The following is a 17,080-nucleotide window of genomic DNA, read 5'->3' on the forward strand; positions in this document are numbered from 1 at the left end:
AAAAAAATAAATAAATAAGATAAGAGGAAAACCCCAGCTGGGCACTTATCTGAAAACAGCTTGGTAACCAGCACAAACAAAGGAGCATTCAGACCGTCGATCGAAGATGGCATTTGGACTGGCGGCGAAGAAGTTCTGAGGTATGTACATCCATACATCACTTTATGCCCTGCATAGTAAGCAGGGAGCATACATTAATGTACAATGTTTATAAAATTCTAAGGCTTTGGTACACTGACTGGATGTTAGGTTACTCTTCACAATTATTGAAAAATACTGCAACAGTGATATGGAAGGACATCTGTACATCTCAAATAGGAGGAATGCTGGTATATGCTACAAAAAAAGCATTAAATTCCATTACTTGATTCTGCAATTTTAATTTTGATGGCACCAATATAAATAGACATATCAAAAGAGACCATGCATGTAAAACTGCAATAATGTCATGATATTCCTGTGAGAATGTTCAGAACTATGATCTACTGTGGATGTTCTGCCATTTGGATAAAGTTCAGTCTCAGAACTTCAGGAATCTAAGTTTTTAGGAAAGGCAGCAAAATGAAATGATCTTATTCTTCTGGTAGCTCTACAATCCTCATATTAAATTTCATCAAACATTTGCCATGGCCCTGACCCTTTACAAGAATAAATCACAATTTTTTTGTGACTGACATCAACGACTACTATGTAATCACCTCTCCCTTCTCACTTTTCTGAGTGTGTTATTTCAATAATTCCTTGTGAAGACATGCCATGACTGCCAGTAATATGCAAAGTTTAGCTGACAAACTCTTCTAGGCCATGAAAAGGCCCTTTCAAGGGGATTCTTCTTCAGAGCATCCAGTTTTGGCATTGCAAAAGCACCTAAAAAAATCTGACATTCCCTTTTTATAGTAGGTCAAAACATCCCTATGCACCTTGCAGCCAAATTCACCCCATTTAATCTTTCTTAGTTAAAAAATGCACCAAGAGTAAATATGTACACTTGCTGTCAGTGACAACACAGCAGAACTAACTCCAATCAATCCCTGAGAACACTCTAGTCATTAAATCGTTGGATTTTATAAGACATACTTTCAGTGACTGCAAGTTAGTCACTCACGTGTGATATACATGTAAAATAACAAAATTATGAATTGTAATTGACAGTAAAACAAGTCTTCTGTCCTTAAGACGGCAAATGCAGGGATTTGTAAATGCATAGTAAAACTGACCATCTTTTTCTGATTAAAATAAACAGCATGATGTCTGTCAGTGGATATCATATCTCTGTTTCAAGTTTGTGAAAACTCATACCACCTTCAAAGGAACCTGTTTGATCTAGCTAATTTATAAAGCTTTTTGAAATGTTAGGACCAACTAGAGTGGGTCCTGAAACATGGACACTGAATGGCTTAAATAAACAGAATTATATAAACTAAGTTTGAGATGGTCATTTCTCTAAATAGTCCCTTTTCTCTGAAGTTACTGCGGTGGTGGTGCTGCGGTAGTGTTGTCGCCTCACAGTTAGACGTTGTCCATTCGATTCTCAGAGCGTCTTCTGTGTAGCAACATGCATGAATGGGCGTTCCTTCGTTGAAGGTTGTGCATTAGGCCCGGCAAGCGAGTACGTAAAAATCTACTGCCAATCATTAGCGGACCGGAGTTCCGCTGTGGCGACCCCTAACCGGGAAAAGCCGTAAGACACAAACAAACAAATGCTAGAGTTAGTACAGGGGGTGTAGGGGGACTTGCCTTGCAAAAAAAAGTTTAATAGAGAAGAGCGATGGTCAAGAATTGCTCTTCTGCATTTCCGATTTTTTTTTTTTTTTGGCATATTGTAATGCAGCATTTCAAGAGCCTTTTTCCCCTCATTTGCTTCCTTCAGTTGTTATGGAACGTACAGCATTGCAAGTAAAGCAGTTCATGGCCTACAAATTACTGTTAAGTATACTGAAAGGACTACACACAAAACAATTGTGTTTTTTCCTGAAAAAATATGATGATCATCAGGTCTGGCTCAAAACCAAAAATATTCGTGACTTACCTATGCAAGACTACTTTTATGTATAATCTTCCCTGTCCAAGTAAATGTAAGTCCTTTACCTTGAAACATCCAAAAAGGGTTTGTACGCTATGACTGTCCACTCATCCTTATTAACAGCATATCTTGGCTCCCTTGGTGCTTCTGTCGGCAAATCCAGATCAACAAGATAATGGCATTTTGATAAATCAACCTTAAAAAAAAGAAAAAAAGCAAAGAATTCAGTATGTCAACTTTGAAACACTTCCCCTTTATGGTAGCAATGGTATAAACTTGAGATTATGCCGTTATATGTTTTTTAAAAGTATATATTAAACCACCTTTAAAAATAAACAAACAACAATATGGAAATGCAATGACTAGTAACCATAAACAAATAATGATTTTGGTGCAATAAGACATAAGTTACTCACACCTTACTGCAGGAGCTAGATCAATGGGATTTCAAGTAATAAATCCTTCCATCCTACTGTCTACTGCACAGTGCACTTGTGTGTCAACATGCACATTAACCACACTGAGTACATTAGCAGGGCATGGTAGAAAGCTTATGAATATTACATATTATGCCCTACTAATAATCCTTATTAGAAATAAAAGTACAAAGCAAGGGCCAGCTCTGTGTCTCAGTTTTGTATAGCACATCCAGTAGTCCCATAAGAGGTACTTACCATGAAGATAGCTCTCCATTGTGGTGGTTCATTATCCTCAGCCGCAAGGACAGAAGGATCAGTTTTCAGTCTGCTTAGCACAGATAAAGACTGCTCAGGCTTCAATCATGTTAAGGAAGATGTTAAGGAGGATGGACCATGACCATGCACACTTACATTTGTGGCCTCACCTGGAAAAATGAAAATTCCAAAGGAGGACTGAGATGTGGACACCAAATGTAGCTTGAAATAGCTTGCACAAGTACTTGGAGACTTCAAAATTATGGCTGTACATATATCATTGATGAAGGCATTCACAAAAGTGGATTGTGATCTAGCCACAGCACTCATAAATGTATCCTCAGATCACAAGGCAAAACCTTACTACATTTAACATAAAAGTTTATGGAATCAGTCAGTTAGCTACACAAAATGGACTTAGAAATTTAGTGGCCAATTTGTTAGGGGCATAAGAAGCAAACTGTTCCAACTCATGTAGTCTTCATTTTTTGCTAAGATAAACATGTAACTGTCTACACATGCCCATACAGTACAGTAGGTATTTCCCTTATTAGAATAGTTAGGAAAATTTATGAAAGATTTATGGATCGATTAAGACTTGCCTCTTTAGTTTCTTTGGGAATGAATGCAGGATTTCACAGAACCACCATATCCTTGTGGAAGACCAGGAGTGGAGGATCAATACATAAAACATGCAGTTCAAAAATCTGCTTTGCAGAAGTAAAACTTACCAAGAACAAGGTTTTCCTGGACAGAAGTTTCAGGTTTCTCCAAGAGGTACGGACTTGTCAAGGCCAAAACAAGGCTTTGAGATGGATCCTGCTCATCCCTGATTTCAGTACAAGTCTGAGAATCATGGTAAACAGAGGGAAGGCATAAGAGACTCCTGAAGGCCCTACTGGACTAAGAAATCCATGAGCCCCTGTCTTGTGTGGGGGTATTAAGTAAAAGTTGTCACTGCACCTGGTAATGATTGTGGAAAAAGGAATTTCAACACCATTCACCGTAGGGACCACTTGCATGACATCAGAAGACATCTGCTGAGCTTGTCTGACAAGGAGTTGGCTTCCAAAGGAATGTGAGCAGCTGCCAGAAAGCAATCGGAAGACATGACCTATTCCGACAACCTCACTGCCTATTGACACAGGGTGTAGGAATGAGTTCCTCCCTACTTGTTAATATACCAAACTACTATCTTGTTGTCACAGTGAATGGAAATGATGCCTCAAGGAAGGGAATCCTGGAATGTTTGCAACATAAAGGGACCACCTTCATCAACTGATATACAGGTTGGCTGCAGTCTGTGACCAAACACCCTAGACAGTCTGCACTTGGTAGTGCTTAACCACCCCAGGCCTGGGACATCCAAGCTCACAGTAACTTAGGGCTTGGGAAGTTGGAAGAAGCCAACCACAGAAAGGTTAGAGCCAACAAGTCACCATTCCAGGTGTGTATGATATTTCTCACAGATTCTGACTTGATCAAGCAGCAGACGTGAGCACTGGTTCCACTGAGGTCTCAGTGTCCACTAGAGAACCCATATTTGGTACCAAAGGGGATAAGGAATACTGTGTGTTGCCATGAGTCCCATTGCCCTGAAGCATGAGGCTGCTGAAATTTAAAAGGCGTGATAAATCTTTGTCACTACTTTTAAAATAAGAGGAAATCTTTGTGATGGAAGACTGGCTTTGCAGTGAGGCAAGGGTCCAGATGGAGAGATAAGTCAGCAAGCAAAGGAGAGTAGTATTGCTGCAACTGAATTCATCCTCAAGTCTTGGTGAGTACCTTCACGAGGTGAACCCTGTTTATCACAAAATCTCACCAACATGACAATGATATATAGACTGTATTTTATATAGCATACATAATGGACAGAAGTAGGTTAAAAAATAAAAAAAGATAGCTGGGTGCACAAGACCCAGGATAAAACAATGCCCAATCCTGGTAAGTACACTGGTAACAGGACTGGAAAAAATGAAAATGTAGAATCCTCAAGACACGGAAATATTCCTACAGTGGAGCTAGGCCAGGCCCAGGGGGAGGATGCCCCTCCCCCACCCATTGTAGAAAAAAGTAACAGTCCACAAAAAAATCACAAAAACTGATAGGCCAAAAAAGAGCCATAAAGACAATAGAGTGGTCTATTGAGGATAAGAAAGAAATTATGCATTGTTACTGTTATGCAAGAAGCTCAGAATTTCCAGACAGGAGATATACAAAAAGATAAAGAGAGAAATTATAGGAAAGAAAAATACTTCCACCAGAAAAACTGTCAGAAGCTTCAAATAAAAAATTGTGTTCATTAATACAACAGATTTATGAAAAACGTTATACAGACCAAAAAACCTTGGGCTGTTTGGAAAACGAAATGACTGGGTAAGTGTGAAAATATAAAGAACAAAATCTAGAGACATTTGAAAGGTATAAAAAAGAAAAATGGACATGGGAAACAAAGACATCTGATGCGGTGCAATATTTATACAAAGGAAAAAGCCAAATTAATCAACACAAAAAAGGCACCCCAAAAAATTTGGAAAGAAATACAGGTAAAGGCATCCAGATATGGAAGATTTCACAATATCAAAACTAAGATTACAAAGAACAATATCAAAAATAAGATTACAAAGAGGAAATGTAAAACAGAAGATTAGTAATGCAAAAGTTAAAAATAAAAGTTGAAGTTATGGAATACTTGCGTAGTGAAGGATTTAGTGTAGAAAGTCTAACACGGCTTACATCACAGCATGATGGAACAAGGAGTCCCTAAAGTAAGGAGGAGCAGGAGACTTCTAAATAAGAAATATGGACATGAGAAAGAAAAAGAAAATTAATATGGTGCGATATTTATGCAATGAAGAAAGCAAACCTAATCAATTTAAAAATAACAGCACCAAAGATATTTGAAGAGAAATACAGGCAAAGGCATCTGGACATGGAAAATTTTACAATACAAAAAAGAAGAAAACAAAGAGGAAAAGGAGAAAAGAGGATTAGTAACAGAGAAGTTAAAGAAATAAAACTGAAGTTATGGATTACATGCAAAGTGAAGGATTTAGTGTTGAAAATTTAACTCAGATAACATCACAGCAGGATACAACAATGGATCCCCAAATTAAGGAAAAAAAACAGTGAAGCAGGAAATATCTGATCAGTTTTCATTTGAAGACACTTTGGAGGATTCCACAGGAAACCACTACAAACATTCAGTTGGAGTTGGACAGCAAGGGAAGGAATAGGAAACTATGGCAACTCTGACACAGTCAATGTTGTGGAGTGATAGGCCAGTTAGTTCCCACATGAAAGAGCAACAGATGACACAGGGTGAAACTGAAGAGATTGTGGCACAGGAAGATGCTCTGGAATTTACTTTAGAATACCCACAGGAAATGGAGAACAAAAAATATGGCCTTAGTTTAGAAAAAAAATGATCTAAGAGAAGAATTGCTTGATTTAATAGAGATGGGCAGACATATTAAGATCAATGAAAAAAAACTACAGAAAGGCAATAACTCCCAAAAAGATAGAAGTTTGATAAAACAAATGAACATGGTAATTAGGACTGTTCATAGAGAGTCACGCAATAAAACAGAAGTGATATATTACTGTGTATCTAAGTTAATAACAGATAAAGTCTTACTACAAAAACACAGGGTAGTAAGAAAAAGGAAGGGAAGAAATCGAATGCCATCATGGCAATACTGAACAGAGAAAACAACAAAGCAATTAAGACAAGAAGCGTCACTGTTAGAAGAGTATAAAAAAGGAACAGATCAATAAAAAATACTCAGAAAGATAAACGTGATAAAAGCAATGCGCAGTATCAGAAGAGATCAGGATCTCTCATGCACTATCGCAAACAATAAACCAAAAATCTCAGCACAGGCAGAAAAACTTAGAAAATATGCAGATAAATATAAAAGAAAAGTACAAAATTAGCAATTTATTGATGAACAAAAAAAGTTTTATGCAGAACCGGGAAACAAGGCAAAAGGAATTGAACCACCACCAAAAAAAAAAGAAGTAATAGATACATTTTGGAAAAATAAAGAAATGCTGTGTAAAATCTTACCATAACCATAGATGTCATTCTCTTCCATGTTGCAGTACTCATAACCTTTGGGGATTCCCCACCTAGGTGACCTAAACATGTGGCCAGTATACAAAAGGCTTTTGCTACTGCATGGTATGTGCAACATCGCACATAGCAAGGCAGGTAATGTAGGCCATAAAGGACATTGGCACGTACCATTCCTCAGAACTGAATGTCCCAGTCAGAACAGCAGTCCAGGGATATGAGGCATATAACATCATCCAGCAAACAGCAAATCCCAGGGGTGTAGGAGGGTTGGATAGAATACTACAACATGGAAGAGAAGGACATCTATGCTTATGTTAAGATTTTACACAACTAATACATGTCCTTCTATTCCTAAGTTGCAGTATTCATAACCTTTGGGAGAGCACCAGAGCTCATGGAAGGGAAAGGAAGGATGGAGCAGAGGAGGTTTCTATGAACCCAAGCAGGATTGCCTTAGCAAATCCTGCTCTGGACCTGAAGATAGAGTCCAGTTTGTAATGTCTGATGAAGGTATAGACAGAAGACCATGTGGCCTCTTCCAAAATAGATGCAGTGTCCAGACCTTTAAAGAAAGACCCTGAAGAGGCTACTGCTCTAGTGGAGTGAGCCTTCACATAGGTACACAGCGTCTTCCCATGGGAGACATAAATGAATGAAATTGCCTTAGAAATCCAAGTAGAAATAGTTTGTTTGAAGACAGGTTTTCTTAGCACCCTGGGATGGAAGGAAACAAACAACTGCTCAGATTTCCTAATAGACTTGGTTTTGTCCAGATAAAAATCTGAATTGTTGGTGCACATCCAAGAAATGAAGGACCCTTTCACTAGGGTTTTTAGGGTTAGGAAAAAAAGTGGGCAGATGAATGGATTGGTTTAGGGACAAATCATTAACCACCTTGGGCATGAAGGAAGGGTTAGTACGAAGAGATACCCTGCCCTTGTGGAAAATGAGAAAATGTTTGGTAAGCCATAAGGGCTTGGAGTTTAGAAACTCTTCTGGCAGAAGTGATCACTACTAAAATAATTGTTTTCCATGTACAAAAGTTTAAGGAAGCTGACACTGTAGGCTCAAAAGAAGCCTAAGTGAGCTTTTCCAGGACAAAATTTAGATCCCAGGGAGGAAGGACAGGTTTCCTGAGAGGTCTAATCTGAAGGATGCCTTTGAGGAAGAGCTTAACCCAGAAGCTAGGGAAGGAGATAAAGGCAGACATGCTGAAAGGGCTGACAGATGGGCTTTAACAGAAGAGTAGGCCAACCCAGCCTTAATTAGCTCACACAAATAGGCAAGAGCCAATGGAATGTCCACTGAAACTGGATCTAGGTCTCTTTAGACACCAGACGGAGAATCTCTTCCATTTGGATAAATAGGACTGCAGTGTTGGGTTTCCTGGCCTTCTGCAGGACTAGAAGCACGTCCTCAGAAAAAAGGTGTCGGAAAGGGATCAAAAGCCTATCATCTGCAGAGTTAGATTCAGGGAGGTAAGATGTTCATAGGTACATAGGTGTGTACTAGGCTAACGACCCTGGAGCCTAAATCAGTCTAGCCCAAGAAGATTCCCTACCATCGTGTCACCCAAAGTTAGTTCCCAGTGCCCATGTTAAGCAGGGCCACTGAAGTGATCCCTGGGGTGAACTTCCTATTGCCCACCACTCATCAAAATTTCTCTTAAAGAGGGCCAGTGAAGTGTTCTGCTTGATGTGAATGGAAAGTTTGTTCCAGAGTATGGGAAGTGTCTGGGTTAGGAACCTGTCCCTCCAGCATGTTCTCTTTATTATGGTAATGAGGTTAAGGTCCCTGGAGTGTGTGGCATGGAGGGATTGGGATTTCTTTAGGTGTAGCATATGTAGCAACTCTGGGTCAGACATGGCTTTGTAGGTCAAGCAGAGATCGCCTCTAAGTAGGCGATAAGAGACAGAGTATAGCTGGAGTTTTTTGAGTCTGTCCATGTGTTAAAGGCCTAAGATCCTCTTAGTGAGGTATTTTTGTGGCCTTTCCAGTTGTAGGTGTCTAGTGAGGTACATATCAAATGGGGCATTGTATTCTATAATAGGTCTAATGAGGGATGAGTTTCGAGGGATTATGACCTCTTTCTTCCTGGATGAGAAACCTTTTGTAATGAGATGTGCCACATAGCAGGACTTTCTGACTACAGTGGTAATGTGGTTATCAAAGGAGAGGTTGCTGTCAACCTGTGTCCCCAGGTCTCTTATCACACCTTCAGTGTTTAGTGGACTACCACCTATGTGATAGTTCATGGGCACCGAATTTTTTTCAAAGGGAATGGCAATGCACTTTTTGGCAATGAGCTTAAGGCCATGGTTCTGTCACCAGTAGTTGGTGTCAGTGAGGTCTTTTTGTAGAATCTTGACATCAGTTGGAGAATCAATAATGGCTCCCAGTTTGCAAACATCTGCGAAATTGGTCAGCCAGTCTCTCTTTGTGTTGGCTTGAACTTCAGAGAAGTAGATGCCAAACAGGAGAGGACCTAGGACCGATCCTTGTGGGACACCACTTGTAACTGGTCGGTAGTCAGACTTGGATTCCGCTACTTTCACAGTGTGGGTTCTATCAGTGACCCAGTTGGCAACCCATCTTATTACATAGGGGTTTTTTGCCAAGTTTAGTGAGTCTATCTATGATTCCTAAGTGAGGGATGGTGTCAAAGGCCTTGGCAAGATCTAGGTAGGCTGTGTGAACTACCTTGCCCTCATCCACAGTTCTGGTGACAGACTCGAAGAAGTCAGGTAGAGCATGCATAATCTACCTTTCACAAACCCATACTGCGTGGGGTCCAAAGCTTGGAGATTCCCTATGTCCTTACTTATAAGGTCCATGATGATGCGGTCCATAGCCTTACATATCAGACTCGACAATCTAATGGGGCAGTAGCTCCCAGGGTCTATAGTCAGTCATCTCTTGTGGAGTGGGATGACTGTAGTAGTACACTATTCGGTAGGAACAAAGTCTGAAATGAGGCTGTGATTGAACAGGGTACTCAGGTGTGGTGCTAGTTCACTTTGTAGTTCATGTAGAACACAGCCAGGGATATTATCAGGTCCCATGGAAGCTGTATTCTTGGCTTTGGACAGTGCGTTTTTTACCTGAGTAGCCGTGATAATAGGGACTTGGCATTCCTCAGGTATAGTGATAGGCCCTACAGGGGGTGAAAAGGGGGTAAAGTTCGCACTGAACCTGTCAGCCAATATGTTGACAATATCAGTTGGTTCTGTATATGTATTGCCATTGCTCTGTAACTCAGAGTAGATCTGAGTATTGCCATGTAGATTCTTGACATAACTACAGAATGAATTGTGGTTGTCTTTAGAATCTGCAGCAATTTTGTTTTCATAACTAGCTTTAGAGGATTTGATGATGGATCTCAGTTTTTTGCTGAGGCTAACAAAGGAGATTTTCCAGTCTTGGGACTTCACCCTTTTCTGCAACAGTTTTTTCCTTCTGTTGTAGAGTTTGTTTATGGTGGAGGACTACCAGATTGGCTTCTTTTTTTTGGAGGACAGTGTCTTGGTTCTGTTTGGTATGGCCTGTTCCATGCACTTGTGTATGTGCTCATACAGTGCATTGGTGTATGATTCAGCAGTCATGCACCTATTTTCCATTTGCATGGGTGTTGTAAAGTTAGCCACCTCTGTTTTTAAAAGCCCAAAATTGGCTTTGGAGAAGTTTTTTTTACAGTGGTTTCCTTTGGGGGGGAGGGTGAGGGTGGGATGTGGATATCCAAGTGATTAGCTTGTGGTCAGATCTGACCAGGGAGGAGTTGATTACTGGTGTAGAGCAACGGTCACCCATGTTAGTAATGACCAGGTCAAGGATGTTTCTACCCCTGGTGGGGGTAAGAATGAGTTGGTCCAGGGCATTGGAATGAATGAATTCCAGAAAACGCTGAGCAAGTGTGTTGGGTACATGAGTAATTTTCCCAGTTAATGGAGGGGTAGTTAAAGTCTCCCAGTATACCGGTATTGGGTTGTACCCTAATATTTTCCAGTGTGTTTAGGAATGTGGAGTGGGAGTTTTGGGACATGGTGTGGGATCTATAGCAAGCTACAACCTGGACTGCCGTTTTACCCAGTGTTAGTTGTACCTGAAGTATCTCTGATGCGTTATGTTGGGCTACTAGTCTGGAGGTGTGCACATCCATTATGAATATGGAGACACCACCGCCTTTAGTGTTTTGGTCCAGGTTTAGGGGCCGAAAGGTGTGGTATGAATTATAGCCTGGTAGTGCTGGGGTGCTCTCCAGAGCCTTGTACCAGGTATCAGTCACTGCACATATGTTGATGTTCTCCATTTTAAGGAGTGCTTTGAGCTAGTGCATTTTGAGATATAGACTTCTAGCGCTGAGTAGCATAACCCTCAGATTTCGTTTGCTTGTAGCTGTTATGGTGGTAATTTTGTCTTTAGGACATTGCCTAAAAAGGCATTATAGGGGTGGCAAGAGCCTTGGCCAGTATCCAGAATCCCTGAGGTGACAGGTGCAGGCTGTCTCTGGAGAAGCATCGAGGTCTGTCGATCATGTCATCCCAGGCAGACAGATACTGGATCCCCTTAGAATGACACCAGGAACTTAGCCAATTGTTGAAGTCAATTATTTTCGGCTTGTACTGTGGCATCATTCTGGGTGACGGTAGGATGCTATGTGGATGGATAAGTGATCCCTTGTCTTGTGTGAGAAGATCCACCCTGTGGGGTAACTTATGATGACTGCCCTCGGCTAAATGCAGAAGAAGAGGGAACCAGTGCTGTCTTGACCAAAAGGGAGTTACCAGCAAAAATTTTGGCTTGTCCTGCTTTACTTCCAGTAGCAGCTTCTGACTGAGTGGGAAAGGGAGGAATGCATAAAGAAACACCCCCTTCCATGAGAAGAATAGGGCATCCACCTTCCATACTAGTGCGTCTGGAACTCTGGCACAAAACTTTGGAAGTTGTTTGATCATGGGGGAGGCAAATAGGTCTATTTGAGGAGTACCTCACAGGAGGAAAATGTCCAGAAACACATCTGTGTAAAGCATCCATTCATGGGCTTGTGTCATGGGCTTGCTAAGTGTGTCTGCCAGCACATTTTGAGTTGAAGGAATATAAACTGCTTGCAACAAAACCTCTGCTTGAGAGGCAATCTCCCAGGCTTGAAGGGCCAACCTGCAAATGTATGCTCATATATCACTGAACTGTAGGGCTGTCTGTGAATAGTTTCAGGTGTCCTGGGAGTAGGAAGGAGTGAAAGGCTTGAAGTGCCAGGATCAAAGCCCTTATTTCCTTTGCATTGATATGTTGCTTCTTAATTGAGGGAGACCAAAGGCCCTGGACCTTTAAGCGAACCAGAGTTTCTCCACACCCCAAATCCAAGGCATGTATGTAGAGTTCCTGAACTGGGGCTGGCTGCTGAAACAGAAGCCCTGGATTTAGTAGAATCTGTTGAACACACCACTGTATTTCTCTCTTTATGCATGGGAGAAGGGGGAGTACAAATTCCAGAGGATGGGCATGCTGGTTCCAAAGTGTTTTTAGAAACCACTGGATTTTCCACATGTGAAGTCTGGCTAGGGATAGCATGGGAATTATTGATGCCATGAACTTTAGTATATGCAAGTACTCCCTGGCAGAGATGGAGGTTAAGGGGAGTAGATGGTGGTAGTAGGTGAACAGAGTTTAGTTTCCACTTTTTGAGGAAGGATGAAAGCCATCATCTGATCTGTCCTTAGTTTGCATCCTAGGAAAATCTGATGGATGGATTGAAAGAAGACTTGCTGGAGTTTATGGTGAACCCCAGGCCTTGGAGCAAGGAAATAGTGAATACTAGGTTTTCCTTTAGTGGACTGCTTGTATTAGCAGGTCATCCAGATAAGGATAGATCCATATTCCTTGCAGCCTGCAGAAGGCAATGACAGCAGCTAAGCATTTTGTGAATACCCTTAGTGCTGTAGAGTCCAAAGGGCAAAGCACAGAACTGAAAACATGAGAAACCAACAGAAAAGCATAAAAACTTCCTGTATTGTGGATGAATGGGGATATGCAGATATGCATCCTTGATGTCCAGAGTGACTAGAAAGGCCTGGGGGAGCACAAGAGGGAAAAGAGTTTGCAGGGAAGTAAATACTGTGGGAAGAAATAGCCAGGGAATTGTTATGGCTAGGCTTGTACAGGCCCTAGGGCCGATAGCCTAGTACCAACATATGAACCTGAGTGAACACACAAAAGGTTGGCACTTTGAGGAAAAGGTTAAGATGTGAGAGGTCTAGAATTGGTCTCCATAGACCATTTCTTCTGCGGACAAGGAACATTCTTGGGTAAAACTCTCTTCCTTTTTGTAGTGGTGGAACTTCTTGAAAAGTTCCTTGGTTTAGCAAGTCCTCTAGGATTTGAGGGAACAGATAAATCTGATTTCAAGGTGGTTGTGAAATGCCCATGAATGGAGGGACAGGTTTTCATACCGTGTAGTAGCTGTTTTGGATAATGGAAAGGATCCACTTGTGAGTGGAGACATTTGACCAAAAGGGAAGACAAGAAGATAGGCACTGGGAAAAGGGTATGTTTGAGAGATTTTCCAGGTAGTCACATACTACCTGGCCTGTCTTGAAAGGTGGGTTTTTGAGCAGGGGTTTGCTGAGGTCTGGAAGATCTCTGTCTATGAACCCATTTCTTATGGGAAGGAGGGGAACCGCATTGTTTCCTAATGACAAATTGTGTCTCAAAGGGTGACTTCTGTGGTATTTGGGAAATGGAGATGCAAAGAGGTGTTTCAGTTCCTTAAGCTCTTTCTCTTTGTCATGCAGGGACATGAAAAGGGCTGCAGCATCAGCACCAAAGAGGGCATCATTGTCCAAAGGTGCATCCATAATTTTAGCCTTGATATCATCAGACAGAGGCTGGAGTCTCAACCATGAGTATCTCCAAAGGACAGAATACGAAGCTGCTGATCTTGCAGAAACCTCAGCTGCATAACTGCATTTAACTGAATGTCTAAGCAAGTGGGCTGAGGCAGACAGTAAACAGGCAAGCTGAGCCTTGGCTGGAACATCAGGAGTGTCAGATACTAGTTGAAAAGCTTGGGAAAGCAAGGCCAGAACATATTTTGACATGTGGATCTTGTAGTTAATGGCTCTGAAAGCCAGGGTAGAGGAGGTATACACTTTTTCCCTAACCTTACCATCATTTCGTTATCCTTGTCAGAAGGCAGCAGATTAGTATAGGGAAGAAGTTTAGAAGGTCTGTATTACATCAAGAGAAACAACTGTAGGATCTGCTGAAGGAGATTTAAATAAACATTTGCTGTCCTCAGGGACATTATAGAATCTGCCAGGCCATTTTGGAACTGGAGGTTGAGAATCTGGGCTCTGACACTGAGAGAAAGGCATCCAGAAAAGAAGGGAGAACAGGAGGGATGGCTGAGGGAGATGGAGAGTCCATCTGCAGCAGATCATATCTCTTTTTAACTTCTGATACTTGGTTACTTTCCCATTTGAAGAAATCTTTCATCCTAGAAATAGTTTCTTCAAAGGGCAAATCTTCCTCAGGAGAATCCCCACTGTTACAATCAAATTTAGGGGAAGCATAACATAGGGGTGACTCTAATTGAGATGTGAAGATCAAGGATTCATCTGATAAAGAAGTTGTTTCTTCTTCTCCAGAGGTCTGCTGTTCCTCTACTGATTGCCTGGAAGTGGAGAAAGGAACAGAAATGGGAGGTTGAGCTGAGGATGGATTTAAAGCCAGGAAGGCATTAAGAATTCCTGTGAGAAGGCCTACCAATCTGGAGAAGGATCTTGGGAAGAGGGAACATGTTTCTATTTTAATTTCTTCTTACCAGGAAGGTCCCCCCTAAATTGTGAAGAAATAGCTGACACATGGCTAGGCACTGGGTCAGGCGTAGGGATAGCTACAGGTGGAGGAGCAGGAGGGGCACCGCTCAGGACGTCAGATGTACTGGGCTGCAATTCCCCTTTATTGTCAGGAACCGACATCTGCGATGCCTCTGCAGACATGCTAGTGGCACCCTCCATAACGGCTTTTGAAATTGTACCCTCTGTAGGATGGGAACCAGAGACCAAATGGGCCTCCGGCCTTCACTGGCCTCGACAGGATGGCCAAATCCAGAGGCACACGAAGATTTGGGCCTGACCTTTTTGGCCTTCTTTGGTGACTCACTGGACGGATCTGTGGTGCCCTCCATAGCAAAAGCTAACCTCTTCAGATATCGATTCTCAAGGTAGATGTTCAGAGCCGAGAAATGACTACGAAGAGCCTTGAGGACGAACGCCTGGCAAATCGCACATGACCTGTAATCGTGCTCGGAACCTAGGCAAAACAAACACTGATCTTGGCTGTCTTTGTGTAGAATCTGATGTCCACAAAGGCACTTGATTTTTGAGATGACATTAACCTCAAAAACAAGCAGCAGCACAAAAGAACAAAGATGTTTCCCCAACAGGGCACTTTTCTGAAACAGCAAACACTCAGAGATCAGATTAATGGTAGAAGCTGGTGTTCGGACTGGCGGCAGAGAAGTTTTGAGGAATAGTATGTGCCAATGCCACCTTTGTGAGCTATGTTGCCTGCCTTGTTATGTGCAATGTCATACATACCATGCAGTAGCAAATGTATTTTGTATACGGGAGCATAGGAATAGAAGGACATCTATAAAGATCCTGTGAAACATAACAAAGATGCCTAATGAATAGACCCAGCAAAAGAAAGAATAAGAAGTTCAAATGCACAGGATATAAAATGGGATGAAGTAACGGCCAGAAAAACTGAAACAAAGTTAAGAAAAGCTCATAAATAGAAAACCCAGGCCCAGATGCAGTACCTGACTTCTGGCTAAAAGCATTAACATCTTTACATGAAGATTTAGCCATGAGTAAGAACTATTTATATGTGCACACCATACATACACCAGTCTTTTTAACAAAAGGAAAAACATTACTCCTACTTAAGACAGAACCTGTAAGCTATACTAAAACCTATAGACCAATAACTTGTCTTCTGACAATGTATAAACTATACACTGGAACTGATACCAACAGAGTTTATGGTCATTTAGAAGACAACTCAATCATGGCAACAGAACAAAAGGGTAATAAAAGAAAGTCACATGGAACAAAGGATCATTTGTTGTTAAAAGTCATAATGGAGATTTGTAAAAAGGGGAAGAATCTAAGTAAGGCATGGATTAACCCACATTCATGGATAAAAGAGTGCTTAAAAATGTATAAGAAAATCCCTACACTGATCAATTACATTCAAGCGACCATGAAGCGGTGGTAAACGAACCACGATAAGGGACAAAATATTATTCCAGGGATAAAAATTCAAAGGGGAATATTCTAGGGTGATTCTCTGTCACCGCTGCTCTTTGGTCTTGCCCTTAACGCATTAAGCTGTTTACTTAACAGATCAGGTCATGGCCGCCAGAAAACAACAAAGTGTAAAGACTTCTCAACTTCCTTTTGTAGATAATTTAAAACTGCATAGTTCATCAGATGAGGAACTGAAAGCACTACTGCAAGTGGTCAAAACTTTTTCAGACAATATAAGAATATCATTTGGTCTTGATAAATATGCAAACACAACTTTTAAATCAGCAAAGCAGCAGGAAAACATCAGTTTGGGAGAGGAATGTGAACATGAGCAAGAGGGGGTGCATAAATACTTGGGAATTGATGAAGAATCAACAATAAAACATGAACAAATGTGAATAAAACTTAGTAAGGAATATTTTAGACTAAAATTAATACTGAAAACAGTGTTGACATCTAGGAGCAAAGTCCACGCTATAAACAAATTTGCTCGTCCTGTCCTAACTTACAGTTCTGGAGTGATTGACTGGCCCCAAAAGGTACTGGATAGGTTGGACAGGAAAACAAGGATGCTTCATGCTCATCAAATGATTTATAAAAATCAATGCATACCAAGACTATGTATTCCCCGTTCTTAAGGAGGCACGGGTCTCTTCAAAATTGATTACATGTACAGATCTGCAATCATGGGACTGTATACATATCTGCTGATCTCACAAAACACAAATGTAGTGAAAGTTTTGAAACATGAGAAGAAGCTTATTGGAGTCAAGCGGGAATGGAAATCAAACCTGAAGTAGATAAAAATCAAGCAGCAACTGAACATGCAAAAAAAACAAAAGAAAGAATATAAGGTAAAGGATCACATGAGAAGTCAAGAAATGTGAAAAATGTATATAGTTGCAAGTACAGAAAACTCTTGGAACAACCGCATGTTGATCAGGATCGAAGGCAGGAATGGTTAAGAAGAGGTGAATTTAAACCAAAAAGACGA

The 17,080-nt window shown here is 41.1% G+C and overlaps 1 protein-coding gene across 2 annotated transcripts in view; it reads right to left on the bottom strand.

The window, feature by feature from the left end:
* Nucleotides 1-17,080, bottom strand: part of ALG9 (ALG9 alpha-1,2-mannosyltransferase) — a 2,405,363-nt gene that overhangs the window by 379,137 nt on the left and 2,009,146 nt on the right. For both annotated transcript variants that reach the window (XM_044080998.1, XM_044080999.1), the window contains one exon: nucleotides 2,089-2,219. In XM_044080998.1, coding sequence (XP_043936933.1) covers nucleotides 2,089-2,219 — 131 coding nt within the window. The remainder of the gene's footprint in view (nucleotides 1-2,088; nucleotides 2,220-17,080) is intronic.

This window comes from Protopterus annectens, chromosome 8.part0 (assembly GCF_019279795.1).
Source record: "Protopterus annectens isolate FY-2018-M chromosome 8.part0, PAN1.0, whole genome shotgun sequence".
In the NCBI taxonomy this organism is placed as follows: Eukaryota; Metazoa; Chordata; order Ceratodontiformes; family Protopteridae; genus Protopterus; species Protopterus annectens.